Source organism: Sorex araneus, chromosome 3 (assembly GCF_027595985.1).
Source record: "Sorex araneus isolate mSorAra2 chromosome 3, mSorAra2.pri, whole genome shotgun sequence".
NCBI lineage: Eukaryota > Metazoa > Chordata > Mammalia > Eulipotyphla > Soricidae > Sorex > Sorex araneus.
The window spans coordinates 7,359,951-7,382,096 of record NC_073304.1 but is presented as its reverse complement, the minus strand read 5'-3'; the positions used below and the strand labels follow the sequence as shown (position 1 = coordinate 7,382,096).

The window sequence follows — 22,146 nt, the reverse complement described above, 5'->3', positions numbered from 1 at the left end:
TTATAGAACTTCTCCAGTTCCATGTAGAACCTCTCAATTTCTTCTTCATCGTAGTTGGAAGTTGGTGGGTAGACGATGAAAATAGAAACTACAGGCAGTGAGCCACATCTATTCAAGCGTAATCATCCAATTCGGGTTGTTAGGCATTCGAATGAATCGATATTTATGGCCAAGTTTGTGTTGAAAAGGACACCAACGCCACCAACACCTCTGTTGTCACATGTTCCAAGGAACAATTCTTCTCCAGTGAAAAATGGCGTGATGTGATGGATGTCTCCTTGTTTCGGTCAGACAAATGATGTCGTACTTGATCTTCTGCGCTTGCACCATCAGGTCCTTGATGAATGCTTCTGATGCCAGTGTCCGTGCAGTTGAAAGTACTGACAATCATTTAAGTCTTGCTTCGTTTTGGCAGTCTAGTTCGTCCCTGAGATTTTTTCAGCCTCCTTTGCTCATCTTTCTTAACGCTGCCGTATCAGGGGCTCTTTCGGTGACAGGTGAATGAGGCCAATTATTGTTATTGTTGTTGGCATATCGAATACGCGACAGGTAGCTTACTAGGCTCTGCAGTGAGGGCGGGATACTCTCGGTAGCTGGTTGGGCTCTCTGAGAGGGATGGAGGCTTTTAGGGCGGCCTCCAATTGACCTAAGAGGTGTTACCATGGTTCACACCAAATTTGAACCCTATCAAATATGGTGCGGGAATAATAGGTATTAAGTGTTTTATGGTGTGTTGTGCAGCTGCTTTGCAGCCGTGCGGTCCCGAGAGCGGCCTGGAGTGTAGCGGTCGCTGGGCAGTGGATGTAGTGGGGGTCAGCCAGTGAGGTATTTATCTGGCTTGGGTAGAGTGGGACATCTGAGTTGGACCCCTCCCTCAGAAGCTAGAGATTGGAAGAGGCAGACAGAGGATCTTGTTTCCAGGTCTCGTTGAACCTAGAGTTCAAGGTCGCAAAGTTCTGCTTACCTGGCTTTACAGAGTTTCACTCCTGCACGAGGTTCGGCTCAAGTGTCCTCCCGGAGGCAGCCTGGAGCATGGCGGTGGCTGGGTAGTAGATGTAGTGGGAGTCGGCCAGTGAGGTATTTATCTGGTTTGGGTAGGGTGGGGTGTCTGGGTTGGACCCCTCCCTCAGATGCCGGAGATTGGAGGAGGCAAACAGAGGATCTTGTTTCCAAGTCTCATTGAACCTAGAGATGTGAAGAGATGCGATAAAGGAAGAACTCAGAGAAGAGCAGCAGTGTTGGCCAGTGCATCAGAAGTCGGGAAAAGTATTTGCAATGCTCGCCTGTCCTTCACCAACTACAGGACCAAGATGACTGCCCTCCAATGTCCCGATGGATCTATCACATTCTCCAGAAAGGCAATGGAGAGGATTATTCACGACTTCTACTCGGATCTCTTTGACAGCCATGTCCACCTGCCCAAGTACCAAATTCCACAAGATAGACATGTCATTCCCAACGTTCTCCCTTCTGAAATCCGACATGCCATTTTGTTGGTAAAGACGTGAACAGCACCTGGTCCGGACAAGGTCAGACCCGAACACCTGAAGAATCTGCTGCCAGTACTCATCAATACATTGGCTCGGTTCTTTACACGCTACCTGATGAATGCAAGGTTCTGTCTCAGTGGAAAACCAGTAGGACTGTTCTGTTGTACAAGAAGGGAGACATCCACGACATCAGCAACTATCGCTCAATCTGCCCATTGTCCGTCGTCTGCAAGTTGTTCACTCGTGTCATCCTGAATAGAATAGGCAGAACACTAGATGAAAGACAACCATGTGAGCAAGCCAGGTTCCGAAGGGGATTCAGTACGATAGACCATATGCACACAGTGACTAAACTCATTGAAGTTTCGAGAGAGTTCAAGATGCCACTCTCTAATGTTCATTGACTTAAAGAAGGTCTTCAATTCTGTTGAAACTGAGGTGGTCATCAAAGTCCTGGCCAAACAGGGCGTTCAAACTTAGTATATCAAATTCCTCTGCAAGCTGTATTGTGGATTCACCACTAGGATCTCACCATTCTACAAAGAATTGATCATTGATGTAAAGAGAGGGGTGCAACAGGGTGATACCACTTCACTGAAACTCTTCAGTGTCGCCCTTGAGAACATCATGCGATGACTGGGATGGGAAGGAATGGGAGTGAAGATAGACGGTCGGCAATTACACCACCTCTGCTTCGCTGATCACATCATTCTCATAACACCAAACATTACCCAAGCAGCACAAATGCTGGCCGACTTCGACCATGAGTGTGGAAAGGTCAGATTGCAGCTGAATCTCAACAAGACAATGTTCATGAAAAACAAACTGGTCCCTGAAGTTCCATTTGCTCTCAATGGAATGAACATCTCCGAATGCAGCAGCTATGTGTACCTGGGTTGAGAACTCAACATGAGGAACAACTTGTGGCCAAAACTGCGCAGGAGGAAGAGAGCAGTGTGGAATGCATTCAACAGCGTCGAAGAAGTGGTTAAGAGGACGAAGAACCTCTGACTCTGGGCACATCTTTTTGATTCCAACGTTCTTCCTGCACTAACATATGCCTCAGAGACCTGGGCCCTACACGAACAGGATGAGAATGCTATTCGGGTGTCCCAAAGAGGAATCGAAAGAGCTATGCTGGGAATATCATGTCTCACTCAAGAGAAAGAAGGAATCCGGAGTTCTGTCCTCCATGGACGGTCAAAAATCAGGGATGCTGTCTCATTTGCCAAGGCATCAAAAATCAGATGGGCCGGTCAAGTAACGTGGTTCAGAGACGACTGCTGGACCAGAGCTGTTACCGACTGGATTCCACGGGACGTCAGAAGACCTTGTGGCCGCCCACCAACTAGATGGTCAGATTTTATCGTCAAATCCCTGAATGAACGATTTGAGGTTCTTCCTGTTCCTGAAGCGAGCAGGTATCATTGGGCTACACTAGCTCGCGACAGGGACAAATGGAGAGTTTACTGGCGCACACTCGAGCAAATTGAAGATCAACAGGACTACATGTGACACAAGTGATGCAATGTTAATTTTTAATTAAAAAATTATTTAGATCATTTATTGTCAAGTAGATTCAAATGAAAACAATGAGATATCATCTCACACCAGAGGCTGGCAAACATCCTAAAGAACAAGAGCAACCAGTGCTGATGTGGGTGCAGGGATCAAGGGACTCTCCTTCATTGTAGATGGGAATGCTGACTGGTCCATATATATGGAAATCATGAGCATATTTTTAAAAATTAGGAACTGAGTTCCCATTTGACCCATGAGTACTCCCAGGAATATATCCTGGAGGCCCCAAATCACAGCAGAAACACCATCTGCACTCCTATATTCATCGCAGCAGTTTTCACCTGAATCTGGAAACAATCCAATCCCTGAGAACAGACAACTGGGTAAAGAAATTATGACATATCTGCACAATAGAATACTATGCAGCTGTTAGTAAAAATTAAGTCATGAAATTTCTTATAAATAGAAGGACATGGAGAGTACTATGATGAGTGAAATGAGTCAGAGAGAGAGGGATAGACATAGAATGACTGCATTCATTTGTAGTATATCATAAATACTACTAGAGCAATATCCAAGGCCAGGGAAAACAGGACCCAAGAGGACTAGTCAATGGTTGGAAGCTTGCCGCAAGGATGTCAGGATAGAGAAGGGAACAATAGGATGATAATAGTTGGAAACGATCACTCTGGACAAGAACTGAGTGTTGAAAGTAGGTAAAGAGATAGACATGATGACCTTTCAGTATCTGTATAGCCAACCATAGTGCCCAAAAGGGAGGAGGGAGAGAGAGACAGAGAGAAATGAGGAGGAGGAGGAGGAGGAGGAGGAAACGTGCCTGCCATAGAGGAAGACAGTATGAATGGGGTTAGGAGGGGACATTGGTGGTGAAAAATGGTACACTTGTGAAGAGACAGGTATTGGAACATTGTATGACTGAAACCCAATCAAATTTCATACTATTGACAGCCCATTAGGGGCACAACAAATTTTATGGGAAATTTGCATAGAATCCCAAAAAAGGCCAATCAGTGAAAATAATAACAAGAAAGGAACAACTAGCACCAACCAGCTCAGTTAATTTTATGATGATGACTTTAGTAGCACCATTGTTTCATAGAGAAATGATCTAAAATAATCCTTTATTGATCAATTTCTTGATAATTCCATTTGCCGTTTTGTTGTAACAAGGAATATGAAGTAAATGTGTGTCTTCTAAGGTGGGTAGGATTGGAAGGTAGGTAGGAAACTGGAAACATTGGTGAAAAGTTCACAATGGTGGTGGAACATTGAATATCTGGAATGATTGTATTATGAAGAATTTTATAAATCACAGTGATATAATAAGAATAATAAGGATTGTTAGAACATACAATTTATATTTTTCCATAACTTAAATAATATTTATCTTATGTAAGAAATATAATTGGGCTGGAGAGATAGCACAGCGGTAAGGCGTTTGCCTTGCATGTAGCCAACCCGGGTTCTATTCCTCCTCCCCTCTCGAAGTACCTGGCAAGCTACCGAGAGTATCTCCCTCACACGGCAGAGCTGGCAAGTTCCCCGTCGTGAATCCAATACGCCAAACACAGTAACAACAAATCTCACAATGGAGACATTACTGGTGCCCGCTCGAGCAAATCGATGACAGTGACAGTGACAGTGAAGAAATGTAATCACTGTTAAACTGGTTTCCCTTGAGGTTGTAGGATGATGGGAAATCTCTATTGCTGCTCTTGTATTTGTTATGCATTTTTTAAAAAGTCTTCAAATAAAAGAATAAAAGTTATCATTGGGATCATTGCAATGACTAATTATTAAGTGTAAATATAACAAATGGTGATTGGAAAACTTCTTTTACAAAGGAACACAGAGTAAATGTTTAAGGCTTTCATCTGTCATCTTGTCCCTAATAACTGCCCCAACTGCCTTGGAGCGAAGGTAACCAAACACAAGGAAGTGGGCAAGGCTGTGTGTCTATAAAACTTTATTTGCAAGAAAGAGGCGGTCTCTTGGCTTTTATCTGGAACAGATGAAACTTTCTGTTCCCTTTTACCTTCATATAAATATAAATATTGCTTCACTCTCAACAAAATAGTCATCATGACTTCAAACAAACAACTGTCCTGTTTAAGCAAACAGTCTGCCTTGTTTGTGTTGCTGGTGGCAGAGGTTGGAGATGAATCCAGGAATCCTTGTGGTAATCATGAGATCGAACTCATCACATACTTCACTGTACACACACATATTCAGAGATCAGTGAGAAAATACGTCGAGGGGCCAAAACGATCATATAGCAGGGAGGGCGTTTGCCTTGCACATGGCCAACGTGGATTCAATCTCCAGCATTCCTTATGGCCCCCCAAGCACCACCAGGAGCAATTTCTCAGTGCAGATCCAGGAGTAAACCCTGAACTTTTCAGGTGTGACCTAGAAAGCCAAAAATAAATGAATGAAATAAAACTTATCATTTTTAAAAAAGAAAAAGAAATTAAATATGTCTGTGGGGCAAAATGATGGGAACCTGACTCAACTGTCCACCCTCCTGACACACTATCATTACATCTTCAGAGTATTCCCAGCCCCCGTTGATTCTGACCTGTGCATGGGTCCAGAGAGATAGTATAGTAAGTAGTTTGCCATGCATACACTGATCTGGGGTTGATCCCTGTCACCCCAAGATCCCCTGATCATAGCCAGGAGTGATTCCTGGGTGCAGATCCAATAGTAAGCCCTGAATATCATTGGGTGTGACTAACACCCTCCCCTTAAAGATTCCCCAAACCGATCTGACTCATGCACATCCTTTTTCTTTAATTAAATTAACCAGCATTTTTATGGGAGATAAAAGCAGAGCATCAGTAGTTGGCCCCTACCATGTAAGCAGATATAATTTTCCAGCACCATCAAGGTGTTGGCATTGAGACCAGATGCCAAATTAATCTAAACAAAGCACACGGTTTACTTGAAGTCAGGATAAATGTTTTGCTGGAGAGTTGAATGATATTCATGTGTTCCTGGGAAAATAGTAAAAGGGAACAGTAAGGGTCATCTATTTCAGCCAAAAGTAAAGGTGCTACCTGTTTCTAAAAAATTTAGTATTGATATAACTACCAGGGATCAGCATAACTATTTTTTCAGAAAGACAGAGTAAACTTTTGAGGCTTTTAGATGACATTTGTCCCTAGCATTTGCCTCACCTGCCTTAGAGGGAAAATAGCTAAACATAGAGATTGCTTTTTAAAAAACTTTTTATTAGTGAATCACCGTGAGGTACAGTTACAAACTTATGAACTTTCGTGTTTGCGTTTCAGTTATACAGTGATCATTTACCCATCCCTCCACCAGTGCCCATTCTCCTCCACCAATGTTCCCAGTATCCCTCCCACCACCCCCACTCCACCCCCCACCACCCCACCCTGCCTCTGCGGCAGGGCATTCTCTTTTGTTCTGTGTCCTTTGGGTGTTGCAGTTTGCAATAGAGGTATTAAGTGGCCATCATGTTCAGTCTATAGTCTACATTTGGCACGCATCTTTCAACCCGAATGGCTCCTCCCAACATCCTCTGTTTGGTGTTCCCTTCTCTCTCTCAGCTGCCTTTTCCCCCAGCATGTGAGGCCAGTTTCCAACCTGTGGGGCAGACTTCCTGGTCCTTATCTCTACTACTTTTGGGTTTTAGTCTCCCAATCTGTTACTTTATATTCCACATATGAGTGCGTTCTTTCTATGTCTGTCTCTCTCTTTCTGACTCATTTCACTTAACATGATCCTTTCCATGTTGATCCACTTATATGCAAAGGTCGTGACTTCATCTTTTCTAACAGCTGCATAGTATTCCGTTGTGTAGATGTACCCAAGTTTCTTTAACCAGTCATCTGTTTTGGGGCACTCCGGTTTTTTCCAGATTTTGGCTATTGTAAACAGTGCACCTCGAGGTAACCAGGGTTCAGTTTGAACCTGATGCCTTCTAGTCTTGTGAGCACTGTCCTGTGACAGCACAACTGAGGCAGCGCTCAGTGCTGGGACAGGTTTGTCCTGGCGATCCATCATGTTCCATCATGGGACAGAACCTCCGTGAGTGTTCAGGGAAGGAACGAGAGCCAGAGTTAGACTTTGCGTAGCTGTGCGAGTTACCGGGCAAGTCAAGGTGTAGAGGAAGAGGGACTGGGAAAGACTCAGGGCAGGGTGTACGTTTCAATAAAAGGACGGTGGGCCCACGCATGCGGGGGACTTGAGAGTTCTATGACTGAAAGCCAGATCCCCAGGCCAGACGACGGATGAATGGATGAGGGGAATGGAGATACAGGAACCGGGCTCCAGGCTGGTTATCATTTGGTTCATTTCTCTCTCCTCCCCAGCGTGGTTGGATCTCTCCTATTATGGTGCACTCGTAGTCATAGTTTTGGTCTTAGTCCCTGCAATCAGAGTTCCATCATCCAAGTCTCCTTGTCTTTCTTTTTTATTTTATTTTATTTTATTTTATTTTATTTTATTTTATCACCATGTGGAAAGTTACAGAGTTCTCAGGTTTATGTCTCAGTTATACCATATTCAAACACCATCCCTTCACCACTGCCCATATTCCACCTCCCAAATCCCCGGTATCCCCCCGCCCCCCACCCGAACTGTATTAACTGATGAATTTCACTTCATTTTCTCTTCACCTTGATTACGTTCCATATTTTAACACAAAACTCACTGTTTTTGTGGGAGTTATACCCCAAACAAGATAACCCTATTAAGAAAGCATTTGATAATTAGTTTTCCATTAAAAGATTGTATGTTTTCAGGTATTAGAAAAGGTCGCGTGGCCTAAGGCGGCCGCGCGGCTCAGATGTGTCCCAGTCCCGAATCCCAGAGCCGTGTTAGTTGCTGCTCAGTGTTGCCAGGGCTCCATCTGGAGAAAGTGTGCTGGCTGCACCTCCTCCTTCCGGCTCCCGGTATTGTTGGCCCCAATTCGGGTCCGGAGAATTTCTCCGGCCGAGTTGCTCACCAGAATGCCTGCCTCTTCTCTGTTGATTGTGGCAAGATGGCGCCGACGGTGGGTCGAGGGCGTGACTTCCGGCGGCCGGGACCTCTTGGAGTTTGGGCTGGAGCCGACCCACTCCAGTGCCCTCCCGCGGCTCGGATGTGTCCCAGTCCTGAATCCCAGAGCCTTGATAGTTGCTGCTCAGTGTCGCCAGGGCTCCATCTGGAGAAGGTGTGCTGGCTGCACCTCCTCCTTTCGGCTCCCCGGTGTTCTTGGCCCCAATTCGGGTCCAGAGCCTTTCTCCGGCCGCGTTGCTCACCAAAATGCCTGCCGCTTCTCTGTTGATTGTGGCAAGATGGCCAGTCGGTAACAGCTCTAGTCCAGCGGTTGTCTCTGAATCTCAATATGTGTCTGGCCCATCTGATTTTTGATGCCGTGGCAAATGCGACAGCATCCTTGATTCTTGACCATCGATGGAGGTCAGAACTCCAGATTCCTTCTCTCACTTGAATGAAACATAAAGCATGGCTCTTTCGACTCCTATTTGGGATATGCGAATAGCGTCCTCATCCTGTTTTTATACGACCCAGGTCTCTGAGGCATATGTTAGTGCAGGAAAAATGGTGGAGTCAAAAAGATATGCCCAGAGCCGGAGGTTCTTTTTCTTCCTAACCACTTCTTTGATGCTCTTGAATGCATTCCACACTGCTCTCTTCCTCCTGCGCAGTTCTGGCCCCAAGTTGTTCCTCAGGTTGAGTTCTCGACCCAGGTACACATAGCTGCTGCATTTGGAGATGTTCATTCCATTGAGAGCAAATGGAGTTTCAGGGACTAGTTTGTTTTTCATGAACATCATTTTGCTGAGATTCAGCTGAAGCCTGACCTTTCCACATTCGCCATCAAAGTCGGCCAGCATTTTTGCCACTTGGCTAATGTTTCGCGTTATGAGAACGATGTCATCAGTGAAACAGAGGTGATGTAGTTGCCAACTGCCTATCTTCACTCCCATTCATTCCCATTCCAGTCATCGCATGATGTTCTCGAGGTTGGCACAGAAGAGTTTAGGTGAAATGGTATCACCCTGCTAAACCCCTCTCTTTACATCAATGATCACTTCATTGTAGAATGCTGATATCCAGGTGGTGAATCCATAATACAGCTCGCGAGGGATCCTGATGTACTGAGTTTGAACGTCCTTTTTGGCTAGGGCTTCGATGACCACTTCAGTCTCAACAGAATCAAAGGCCTTCTTTAAATTGATGAATGTTAGACAGAGCGGCATCTTGAACTCCCGCGAAAATTCAATGAGTTTGGTCACTGTGCATATGGTCGATCTTGCTGAATCCTTTTCGGAACCCGGCTTGTTCACTTGGTTGTCCTTTGTCTAGTGTTCTCTCTATTCTATTCGAGATGGCTCGAGTGAACAACTTGCAGATGACCGACAACAGGCATATTGGACAATAGTTGCCTATGTCGTGAATGTCTCCCTTCTTATAGAACAGAATGGTCCTGCTGGTTTTCCACTGGGATGGAATCTTGCATTTGGACAGGTAGCGTGTGAAGAGCCAAGCCAGTGTATTGATGAGTACTGGAGGCAGATTCTTCAGGTGTTCAGGTCTGACCTCGTCTAGACCAGGTGCTGTATGCATCTTTACCAAAAATAAAATGGCATGTCGGATTTTGGAAGGGAGGACGTTGGGAACGACATATCCATCCTGCAGAATTTGGTATTTGGGCAGGTGGACGTGGCTGTCGAAGAGATCCGAGTAGAAGTCATGAGTAATCCTCTCCATTGCCTTTCTGGAAGATGTGAAAGATCCATCAGGACGTTGGAGGGCAGTCATCTTGGTCTTGTAGTTGGCAAAGGACAGGCGAGCATTGGAGGGTGCTGTTGTGTGTGTGTGTGTGTGTGTGTGTGTGTGTGTACGAGCATAGAAGGTATAAGACGGCAGAAATAAAGGTGGACCCATTGCCAGAGGATCATCATAGTCCTCTGGGTGCTAATGGGGAGAGGCTAAGTTGCCACTACCTTCCTCTCCAGGAATTTCCCCATCACACTGGTGATGAAACCACACAAATCCCAAAGAACTGCGGGTGGTCCAAAGCTGGAAACACATGGAGATTTGGGGCAGGGACTCACCTAGAGGAAAGGGTGCTCTGAGCTTCCCTCCACCTGCCCCTGGCTCCTCGCCTAGCTGCCCTTCCTACCTTCTGTCCTTGGTGATGCCCAGGGCCCCGAGTGGACTCAATCCTGAGTCCGCTGAGCTGCTCTGTAACATTAACTAGCTGGAAGGGGCTCATGGAGCCCCAGTTCCTAGGCACTAGGTCAGAGGCACAGTAACAGCTTGGTCACACCAGCATCTGGGCACTGGTGGTGCTGGGATACCGCGCCCCTCAACTCTGGGCTCTGGCGCCCTCTGCAGGTGGGTGTGACTGCCCCGAGGAGAGTTCTGGGATTCCCAAGCGGTGTTGAAAATGCTTGGTGGTCTGTGGGAGTTTCCTGCTTCCAGTTGTGGCAATTGATCTCTGAACTCCCAATTCAGTGACCTTGTTGAGAATGACTGAACCTCTCTGTCCTCCATTCCCAGGACTAATAACTGCATCGAAGTCACATGGAGATGGCAAAATCCAATGGGTCACTGCACACGGAGATCTCAGTGGACTGCCTGCAGGAGGTGTCCATCGGGCTTCAGCCCATCATCAAACCTCATGGCTTGGCGACACCAGTCCTGGTGTCCAGGTAGAATGAGGCTCAGGGCAGCTCTGCTGCTCTCCCCATCTACCCCTGCCCTACCATCTCCTGAATCCAAGATCCAGCTACAGTGAAAGACTTATTTCCTTAATTTGATCATTTTCTCCCAGAGGAGGAAGAGACACTGATACTGTGGTTTCCCTGTAGATCCGGAGCCCAAGCTCACACACGCCCCTCCACTGACCTCCCAGTCTCCTGACCCGCCTGTGACTACTGCCCGCTGACCCTCTGTCCACCTGCTCTTCCATGGAAGGCCCCCATGGTGCTATACGCGTCTTTACCAATGAAATGGTGTGTCGGATTTCAGAAGGGAGAACATTGGGAACGACATATAAATCCTGCAGAATTTGGTACTTGGGCAGGTGGACATGGCTGTCAAAGAGATCTGAGTAGAAGTCGTGAATAATTCTCTCCATTCCCTTTCTGGAAGATGTGATAGATCCATCGGGAAGGCGGAGGACAGTCATCTTGGTCTTGTAGTTGGCGAAGGACAGGCAAGCGTTGCGAATACTTTTTCTGGCTTCTGTTGCACTGGCCAACACTGCCGCTCTTCTCTCTTCGAGGTCTTCCTTTATCGCATCTCTGCACAGCTTTGTGAGCTTGTATGTTAGTTTGTGGTTGCCTGAAGCTTGCGCCAAACCATGTTGACAAATGAGCTCTAGAGTTTCTGAAGACAGGCATCTGTTTGTGGCTTTCTCACTCCTGGCATTCTTCGCACAGACATGGAGGTACTGAACCAGTCGATCGTATTCTTCGTTGATGTAGTCAAAGACGGCATCTTCCCACGTTGCTGTAATAGTGCCAAAGAGCTCCCAGTTGGTGGTCATTCTGGGAGAGTGAAATAATATGGGCATGTAGTTTGCCTTCTTAGACTTAAATTTTTCAGACCTTTTTCCCCGCTCTGTGAAGTAGAATTTTGCACAAAGGAGTCGATGGTTCGGTCCCGTTTGGAATTTTGAGACAACAGCGACATTGGTCAGGCCAAACCTTCGATTGAATATGATGTGGTCAATTTCATTGTGAAATGTCCACCGGGAGACTCCCATGTCCAACGTTTAGATTTGGCCTTCTGGAACTGTGAGTTACCACCGATGGTCTTGGTCAACATGATGAATTCAGATAGTCTCTCACCCTGATCTTTCCATTCTAGGTCATGGGTCCCAATGTGGAGTTCTTCTCAATAAAAAGTGGTAGGAATTAAAACAACATGGGAGTAGAATAAAGACAGACCCATAAGGTCAATGGAATGGAGGTGAGTATCCTGATACAGACTCTCAAAGATATGATATCTTAGTATTTTATAAAGGAGCAAGAAATGTGAAATGGAACAAGGAAAGCCTCTTCAACAAGTGCTGGGAAAACTGGGCAGCTACATACAAATAAATGAACTCAGACCTCTTTCTACAGCCAGGAACAGATCAAAATTTATGAAGATCTCAATATCAAACCTGAATCCATAAAGCACATGGAGGAAAACAGAGTCAAACTCTCCATGACACCAAAGCTAAAGGTATCTTCAAAGGTGAAACAGCACTGCCAATTAAGTGGAAACAAAAATAAGCAAATGGGATTACATTAAGCTAAGAAGCTTCTGAATCTCAAAAGAAACTGTTGCCTAAATACAAGATGTCCCACAGAATGGGGAAAATATTTACCCAATACCCAGCTGATAAGGAGTTAATATCCAAGATATACAAGGCTCTGGTAGAACTTTACAAGAACAAAAGTCATCAAACCCCACGAAAAACGGGAAAAGAAATGAATACAAATTCCTGAAAGACACTGGTGGAGGGATGGGTACTCAATCAGTGTATGACTGAAACGTAAACATGAAAGTTTGTCAGTCTGTAACTGAACCTCAGTGATTCATGTAAAAAGAATTTTAAGTAAAAAAAAATCCTCAAAGAAGAATAGCCAAAAGGCACATAAAAAATTCTCTACTTTATGAATCATCAGGGGGACACAAATGAGAAGAACAATGAGATATCACTTCATACCACATGAAAAAGATTAAGAACAACCAGTGCTGGTGTGTTTGAGGTGAGAAAGGGATTCTCATTAATTGTTTGTGGGAATATCTTATGGTCCAGCCTTTTTGAAAAATAATATGGGCATGTAGTTTTCTTCCAACTAAGGACCTCTCTCCCAGGGGGCCTGGGGGTACAGAGGGGGAGACACAGCATGATAGACACTGGCGCCCCTCCCCTGAGTACCAGGCTCCTCAGAGCGCATCCCCCACAAAGCGATGAGTCCGCAGCTCCAGCTCACTTGGGAGATGCTCAGTCTCTGATCCTCGGTGATGCCTGAGAAATCCGCATGGTGGGAGAAGACGCTTCTGATGCCCAACAGACACAGGACTTGCTTCAGGTCATAGTCGCCAGAGATGGAGAACTTGGGCAGGCAGGCTCAGGTTTATCTTTCTGGAGCAGAAGCCAATCGTGAGGGAAGGGCCCCCAGCCCACGCCCCACTGCTTTCCCAGGTTCTGTTTCTACCCAGTCACATCAGGGCAACTTCTATCCTCCTTCCAGTAAGGGGGCTCCCCTCCTCCCCTTCTCCCCCTAGCAGTGGGCACTCCCCTTCTGCTTCCCCCCTGCAGGGGCTCTCCCCTTCTTCTTCCCTTTCCCCAGCAGGGGACACTACCTGCTTCTTTTTCTCCAAAAGAGGGCACTTGCTTCCTGCTTCCCTTCCCCCTGCAGGGATGCACCCTTCTTCGCCCCCCCCCCAGTAGAGGGCGTCAGGAGAGCCTGGGAAAGCAGTGGGGCCTGGGCAAGGGACATCTTCTCTCAGAGGAGAAAGAGACATTTATGCTGTGGGTTGAGTGGCCCTGTAGACCCGGAGCTCGAGCTCACATTTTCCACTCCACTGATCTCCCGTCCACCTGTGATTGCTGCACGCTGACTCTCTGTCCAGCTGCTCTTCCCTGGAAAGCCCCCTTGGCCCCACCTGAGCTCCCAGCTCTACTCCCCCCTTTTCAAATCACAACACCGCTCCATTCCAGGGTCCCCATTCTCTGCAATGGCCACAGTCGCCCACCCAGTTCTCACCCGAAGACACCAAAGCACTGATGTGTGGAGGGGAATCACTCTTCCCCGGACAGAGGGTGGCAGAGGACCAGGTTTCAGCAACAGGATGACCTCCTGTATGAATTCATGCCTGGTCCGAGTAGTACTTAGTTATCAAGAATCTAGCTGGTTGACTGAATAAATGAGTGAGTGAGAATAAAGAAAGTGAATGAATCAGTGATGAGTGAGTGAATGAAAAAGTGAATAAGAGTATACATTGATGAAACGCGACTCACATGGTAGAGGTAAGAGTATTTTTTAAAAAATTTATTGATTCACCATGAGATATAGTTACAAGCTTTCATTTTTTATCTCTCAATGAAACAGTTTTTTTATTTTCTATTTTTTTGTAAACTCTTTTTTAAAATTTATTTATTTCTAATTAGTGAATCACCATGAGTGTACAGTTACAGATTTATACATTTTTGTGCTCATGTTTCCCTCATACGAAGTTCGAGAACCCATCCCTTCACCAGTGCCCATTCTCCACCACCAGTGAACTCAGCATCGCTCCTACCCTCCCCAATCCCATCTCCCCCCACCCCACCCCGCCACTGTGGCAGGGTATTCCCTTTTGTTCTCTCTCTCTAATTAGGTGTTGTGGTTTGAAATAAAGGTGTTGAGTGGCCACTGTGATCAGCCTCTAGTCTAAATTTGACCTGCACCACCCTTCCCCCCCATGACCTCCGACCGCATTATACTTGGTGATTCCTTCTCTGAGTTGCCCTCTCCCCAGAATGCGAGGCCAGCCTCCAAGCCATGGAGTCAGCCTCCTGGTACTTATTTATACTATTCTTGGGTGTTAGTCTCCTACTCTGTTATTCTATATTCCACAGATGAGTGCAATCTTTCTATGTCTGTCTCTCTCTTTCTGACTCATTTCACTTAGCATGATACTTTCCATGCCGATCCACTTATATGCAAAATTCATGACCTCCTTTTTTCTAACAGCTGCATAGTATTCCATTGTGTAGATGTACCAAAGTTTCTTCAACCAGTCATCTGTTCTAGGGCACTCGGGTTTTTTCCAGATTCTGGCTATTGTAAACAAGGCTGCGATGAACGTATAAGTGCAGATGTCATTTCGACTATACTATTTTGCTTCTCTGGGCTATATTCCCAGCAGTGGTATTGCTGGGTCAAATGGGAGCTCAATTTCTAAGTTTTTGAGAATCGTCCATATTGTTTTCCAAAAGGGCTGAACCAGTCGGCATTCCCACCAGCAGTGTAGAAGGGTCCCTTTCTCCCCACATCCTCTCCAACAGTGGTTGCTTTTGTTCTTTTGAATGTGTGCTAGTCTCTGTGCTGTGAGGTGGTATCTCGTGGTTGTTTTGATCTGCATCTCCCTGATGATTAGTGATGTAGAGCACTTTTTCATGTGCCTTTTGGCCATTCGTATCTCTTCCTTGGGAAAGCTTTTGTTCATTTCTTTGCCCGATTTTCTGATGGAGTTGGATGTTTTCTTCTTGTAGATTTCAACCAGTGCTTTATATACCATTGATATCAACCCCTTATCTGATGGGTATTGTGTAAATATCCTTTCCCATTCTGCAGATAGTCTTTGTATTCTGGTCACTGTATCTTTTGCGGTGCAGAAGCTTTTTAGTTGAATGTAGTCCCATTAGTTGATCTCTATTTCCACTTGGTTGGCCAGTTGCATGTCATCTTTGAAGATACCTTTATCTTCAATATCGTAGAGGGTTTTGCCGATTTTGTCCTCAATGTACCTGATGGTTTGTGGTCTGATGTTGAGGTCTTTAATCCATTTTGATCTGACTTTTGTGCATGGTGTCAGGTCGAGGTCTAAGCCCATTTTTTCCAAGTGGTTGTCCAGTTGTGCCAGCACCATTTGTTAAAGAGGCTTTCCTTGCTGCACTTCACATCTCTTGCTCCCTCATCAAAGATTAGATGATCATACATTTGGGGTTGTGTGTAGGGATATTCCATCCTGTTCCATTGGTCTACAGCTCTGCCTTTGTTCCAGTACCATGCTGTTTTAATTGTTACTGCTTTGTAATAAAGTTTGAGGTTGGGGAGAGTGATGCCTCCCATCGTCTTTTTCCCAAGAATTGTTTTAGCTATCCGTGGGTGTTTGTTGTTCCATATGAATTTTAGGATTGCTCGATCCATTTCTTTGAAGAATGTCATGGGTATCCTTATAGGGATTGCGTTGAATCTGTATAATGCTTTGGCGAGTACTGCCATTTTGACAATATTGATTCTCCCTATCCACGAGCAGGGTATATGTTTCCATTTCCTCATGTCCTCTTTTATTTCATGGAGTAGCGTTTTATAGTTTTCTTTGTAGAGGTCTTTCATTTCCTTGGTTAAGCTGATTCCGAAGTACTTGATTTTCTGGGTCACGATTGTGAATGGGATTGCTTTTTTCATGTCCCTTTCCTCTGCCTCATTATTTGTGTATAGGAAGGCCATGGATTTTTGGGTATTGATTTTGTAGCCTGCAACTTTACTGTATAAGTCTAGTGTTTCTAAGAGTTTCTTAGTAGAGGCTTTAGGCTTCTCTAGATATAGTATCATATCGTCTGCATATAGTGAAATTTTGATTTCTTCCTTTCTTATCTGGATGCCCTTAATCTCTTTTTCTTGTCTAATAGCTATCGCAAGTACTTCCAGTACTATATTGAAGAGAAGTGGTGAGAGTGGGCATCCTTGTCTTGTGTCTGATCTTAGAGGAAAGGTCCTCAGTTTGAGGAAAGTTCCTCCAAACCCCATTTTGGTGAGGGTTTTCATCATGAAAGGATGTTGGATCTTGTCAAATGCTTTCTCTGCATCTATAGATATGATCCTATGGTTTTTATCTTTACTTTTGTTGATATGGTGGATTATGTTGATTGATTCTGAATGTTAAACCATCCTTGCATCCCCGGGATGAATTCCACTTGGTCATGATGTATGATCTTTTTGATGAGTTGTTGGATCCTATTTGCTAAAATTTTGTTGAGGATCTTCGCATCGGTGTTCATCAGGGATATTGGTCGGTAATTTTCTTTCTTAGTGGTGTCTTTGTTTGCTTTTGGTATTAGGGACATGTATGCTTCATAGAAACTGTTTGAGAGAGTTTCTATCTTTTCAATTTCCTGGAAAAGCATGAGGAGAACTAGCAACAGGTCTTCTTTAAATGTTTGGAAGAATTCACCAGTGAAACCATCTGGGCCTGGGCTTTTGTTTTGGGGGAGATTTTTAATTTCAGTTTTAATTTCCTTAATATTGATGGGACTATTCAGGTATTCCAAGTCTTCTTTGTTCAGTCTTGGGAGATTATAGGAATCAAGGAATACATCCATTTCTTTTAGGTTCTCCTGTTTTCTGGTGTATAGACCTTCAAAGTAGTCTCTAATGATCTTTTGAATCTCACTGGTTTCTGTTATGCTGTCCCCCTTTTCAATTCTGATTCGATTTATTTGGATTCTCTCTCTTTATTTCTTTGTGAGCCTTGCTAGCGGTTTATCAATCTTATTTATTTTCTCGAAGAACCAGCTCTTTTTTTCATTGAGCTTTCGTATTGTTTTTTTGATTTTGATGTCATTAATTTCTGCTCTAATTTTTGTTATTTCTTTCTTTCCGTCTGGTTTGGGTTTCTTTTTCTGGTCCTTTTCTAAGGTCTTGAGCCGTGAAGTCAAGCTATCTGTGTGGGCCCTTTCTTCCTTCCTGAGGAATGCTTGGAGAGCTATAAATTTTCCCCTTAACACGGCTTTAGCTGCGTCCCATAGGATTTGGTAGCTCGTGTCTTCATTCTCATTTGTTTCTAAGTATCTTTTGATTTCTTTCTTGATTTCCTTCCTGACCCACTCATTGTTCAACATTAAGGTGTTTAATTTCCAGGTGTTTGATTTGGTTCTCCGTGTCGGTGACTGGTCAGCTTCTAACTTCAGCGCATCAGGGTCTGAACAGATGGTTGATACAATTTCTATTTTTCCGATTCTATTGAGGTATGTTCTGGGGCCCAGTACATGATCTATTTTAGAAAATATTCCGTGTGCACTGGAAAAGAATATGTATTCTTTCTTTCTTGGGGTGTAAAGCCCTGTATAGGTCTATTAGGCCTCTCTCTTCAATTTCTTCTTTCAGAGTCAGTGTTTCCTTGCTGAGTTTTGTTCTTGTCGATTTATCTAGAGGTGATAAGGCAGTATTGAAGTCTCCGACTACTATTGTGTTGTTACTGATGTCCTCTTTGAAGTCTGTTAGGAGCTGTTCACCCATCCCTCCCCCAGTACACATTCCCCACCACCAATATCTCCAATATACCCCACTTTTTCCACCTTCCCACTGCCTGCATGGCAGATGATATTCCCCAAACTCTCTCCACTTTTGGGAATTATGATTTGAAATGCAGATACTGAGAGGTTATCCTGTTTAGGTAGGGCAGATAACGGTGCAATGAGGTATGGACAAAAGTGTTGGGAGAGTGATGAAGGGACATGATTGGGCGAATGAATGCGAATGAATTGTAGTTACATGACAGTGTGTTCTAGGAAGAGGGACACTTGCAGGGACAGGCTCTGTCTCACTCTTTTTCTCCCTCCAGGAGAGAAAGAGGGCACAGAGCCACTGCACAGGAGCGCCAGGCCCAGGAGGATCCAGAGACCCACGGTACTAGGAGTTAACGGACTGAGGGCAGAGCAACCTGCCCAGAGACACCCCACACGCAAGACACACCACACGCAAGACACCCCACACCCCAAGGCAACATCATGTTGTGTGCCCCTGCTGAGATTGGGAAAGCTTTCGGGTGTAAGGGCTCAGGACACGTTCCAGAAGGGATAAGTACAACAGGGAGATAAAGAGGTAGAGACCGGAAGTGGGAACAGGGCTCCAGGGAAGACCCCCTAGGGATCCTTTACTGGGGTGGGGTTGTCCCCTCCTTGTTGTCTGTCATCTTGTCCATGGTGATAGGACTGGAGCCTGTTCCCTGTTTGGCCTCTGTCTCACTTTGACCCAGAACTGACTGCTTGCAAGCTTCTTGGGAACTGTAACTGGGAACTTTAATTCAGATATGGGCAAAACTCTGGGACCCCTCACCTGCAGCAGACATTGGGAACACCTGTGGGTTGGTTATTGGGTCCCCCGATTCCCAGCACACACACCACATCACGCCTCGTGCCCGTGGGTTCCTCCAGGCCTTCCACACAGGCCTCTCTGTGCCCAGAACCCCCATGCCCCTCTAACGGTCTGATGGGGACAAAGGTCCAGTGACATGAAGCCCTAAATCTCAGGATGGACCAGGGCCCTCAGGTCTCTGTGTCTCTCAGGAAAACTGAGGGCATGGGGGGGGGCCTTTCCTAGTGGCGGGAACCCGCAGGGAGAGCAGATGAGACACAGACACACGGAGAGACCCCGGACCTGGAAGAGGTGGTTTCCAGCCAGTGTCTAGGGAACCCTGAACTTGTTCTCACCTTGAGCATAAGAATCTATTTCTGCCCAGTCACATCAAGCCACTTCTATTCTCCTTCCAGTAAGGGGGCTCCCCTCCTCCCCCTTCCCCCAGCAGGGGGCACTCCCCTTCTGCTTTCCTTTCCCCAGCAGGGGACACTACCTGCTTCTCTTTCTCCAGCAGAGGACACTAGCTTCTGGCTTCCCTTTCCCCTGCCGGGACACACCCTTCTTTCCCCCCTCCGTCCCAGCAGAGGGCGCTCCCCACCTGCTTCCATTTTCCCAGCAGGAGGCGCTCATCTCCTGCTTCCCTTCCTCCCCATGTGCACTCCCCTCCTGTTTCCCTTTCCCAGGCAGAGGGCACTCCTGCTTCCCTTTCCCCAGCAGGTGCGCTCGCCTCCTACTTCCGTTTTCCCAGCAGAGGGCTCTCCCCTCCTGCTCCGCCCAGCAGGCGCGCTGTCTCCCCACTGCAGAATTGTATGCTCCTCCTCTCCCCAATCTCCTCTACTGCTGAGACCTCGCTCTTCCATTCCAGCCATCACCCCAGACCCTCCTCTCCACCTCTATCCGCCTTGAACACCTGGACTCCAAAGTGTTCCCTCTACCCTGATGGCAGCCAGTCGTGACTTGTTCCAGGGCTCAGTCCCACCCCCTACTGCCTGTTGTGGGATGGGACCAGTGGGTACATTCAATGCCCCTGTCCTACCCTAGTCCTTTGTTGGGGTATTGCCCAGTGGCTGGTGCCCTCAGTCTGGGGGCATCTGGTCATGGAAACCCAGATAGGACATGTGTGACCTGTGGGTGCCACTTTACCTCCCAGACCCCACCCCTGTGCTGCCACCCACACTCAAAACAACTCCTCTTGGTCCACGTTTGCTAGGTCCCCTGGAGCGTGTTTTCAGGGATGCTTTTCTGGAAGCCCCATTTGATCCCCCAAGTCACTTACTTCCTAGTATCTGTACCGCCTGTGATGACACAAGCCCAGCCACACGGAAGGCCCCATAACTCTGCTGACCCTGTTCAGTGCCCCAGGATCCTGGAATCAGCTGCTTCCTGTCTCATCCAGTGGGAAACCCTGAGGAAATTAAGCCCAGATTCGAGATTCCAGGGTCTCTGAGCACAGGAATGAGGCTGCTAAAGAAGACACTGCCAGCACACCCTTCACTCCTGCACCCTTACCTTGGCCCCCCACGACACCCGCTGCTCTGCACCCACATCCCAAAGTCACCCAGCTCCCCTCACACTCACCCACACTCTCCCCCACTCTCAGGGCACACCCCCACACTCACCTACCCTCACCCAAACTCACCTCCTCTCACCCCCACTCATTCCCACTCACCCTCATTCACCCTCACCCATCCCCAACACAGCAAACTCACTCACACTCATTCACATTCACCCCACACTCACCCACACTCACCCATGCTCCCATCAAACTCACATAACCCTCAAAAACACTCACCTACACTCACCCACACTCATCCCACACTCACCCACACTTTTCAGGCTCTGCCTCACTGGGGTATCAGGCTCTAAGAGCCGGAGACACTTATTCACTGTGGTACAGATGGGTTCAGGGCCTCTCATACCCTCACAGGGGGTCTGTCCCACTCACCGCACTTGAGGGTCCCTGAACCCTCTTCTGGGTCTCAGCTAACATCTCTCCTTCCTCCAGCACTGCACCTGTGGCATGATTAGAAACAGACTCTGGGCATCCCACACTGACCCTCCTCTGCAATCCCCTGGGAGCTGCCTCCCGGATACTTCAAGACGATGTAGGGGCTCATCTGCATTCCCCACACTGCCTCCTTCCTACATGGACGCCCTCACCTGCTCAGGCAGGGCCATCGTGTAGCAGGCTTGTGGCTACAGAATCCATTGTGCTACAGCCCAGATCAGCTGCAGCTACTCCTCGAGAAAGGCTCTCAGACAAGAGCACAGGGAGTCTTACAATCTGGAGCTGGACCAGGGAGCAGCGTACTTCCCCCTTGGCCTGGGCTGCCATCCAGCCCTTGACTGCCACCCACCTTACTTGCCTACCTGGCCTCAGTCTTCCCTGCCCATCACTGCCCTTCACTGGCCTTCTACTCCTGAGATAAGCAGATTGAAGGAAAATAATTCCCTTATAAGTAAGTACTGGAGTTTAGTTTATAGTTTGCTGCAGGTTGACCTTAGGTTGACCTTGTGACCACTCACTATTTTCGGACTGGAGTGGTAGTGCAGCGGGTAGGGCTTTCGCCTTGCATGCAGCCGACCCGGGGTTGATTCCTTCACCCCTGTCAGAGAGCCCGGCAAGCTACCGAGAGTATCTTGCCCCCACAGCAGAACCTGGCAAGCTACCTGTGGCGTATTCAATATGGCAAAAACAGTAACAACAAGTCTTACAATGGAGACATTACTGATGCCCGTTTGAGCAAATCGATGAACGGGATGAGAGTGATACAGTGATGTTGCGTGAATATTCGTGTGGTCAGAGGCGCTGAGACAAGGAACGCGGAAGAAATGTATTTCATGGATGGTCTAGGATCTCTCTGACTCTTAGACGAAGGTAGAGAGCCCCCCCACCTCCTTTATTGATCATGGTACCTCTAAAGGGCACAATACAGTGACATCACTAAAGGCATCAATAGAAATTACAGGAAGAACATTGAGGCAGCAAAACATGCATTGTTTCCTTGCATCTTCAGGCCAGGAATTTTGGCCTCCAGAAAGAAGATACAAAACCAAAACCAAAACCTTTATTGGGCTACAAGCACTTGGATATACATCCCAAAGACAAGGCTAGGCTGCCACATGAAATCTACATTTCAATTACAAACTAGGTAGCACCTGAAATCTACATCCCAAAGACTAGGCTGGGCCAGAGCCTGCTATCTACAAATGTCAAAGATCAGGCCTGGCTAGCACCTGAGATCTGCATGTCAAAGACCAGCCAGGCTTCTGTGAGAAAAGGAAAACTG

The 22,146-nt window shown here is 46.5% G+C and overlaps 1 protein-coding gene across 1 annotated transcript in view; it reads right to left on the bottom strand.

Moving 5' to 3' along the window:
- Positions 1 to 21,034, bottom strand: part of LOC129403344 (serpin A3-8-like) — a 28,771-nt gene extending 7,737 nt beyond the window's left edge. The window contains exons 1-3 of the mRNA XM_055130269.1: positions 21,017 to 21,034; positions 12,946 to 13,123; positions 11,465 to 11,522 (exon numbers count right to left, since the gene is read on the bottom strand). Coding sequence (XP_054986244.1) covers positions 11,465 to 11,522; positions 12,946 to 13,123; positions 21,017 to 21,034 — 254 coding nt within the window. The remainder of the gene's footprint in view (positions 1 to 11,464; positions 11,523 to 12,945; positions 13,124 to 21,016) is intronic.
- Between the last annotated feature and the right edge of the window lie 1,112 nt (positions 21,035 to 22,146).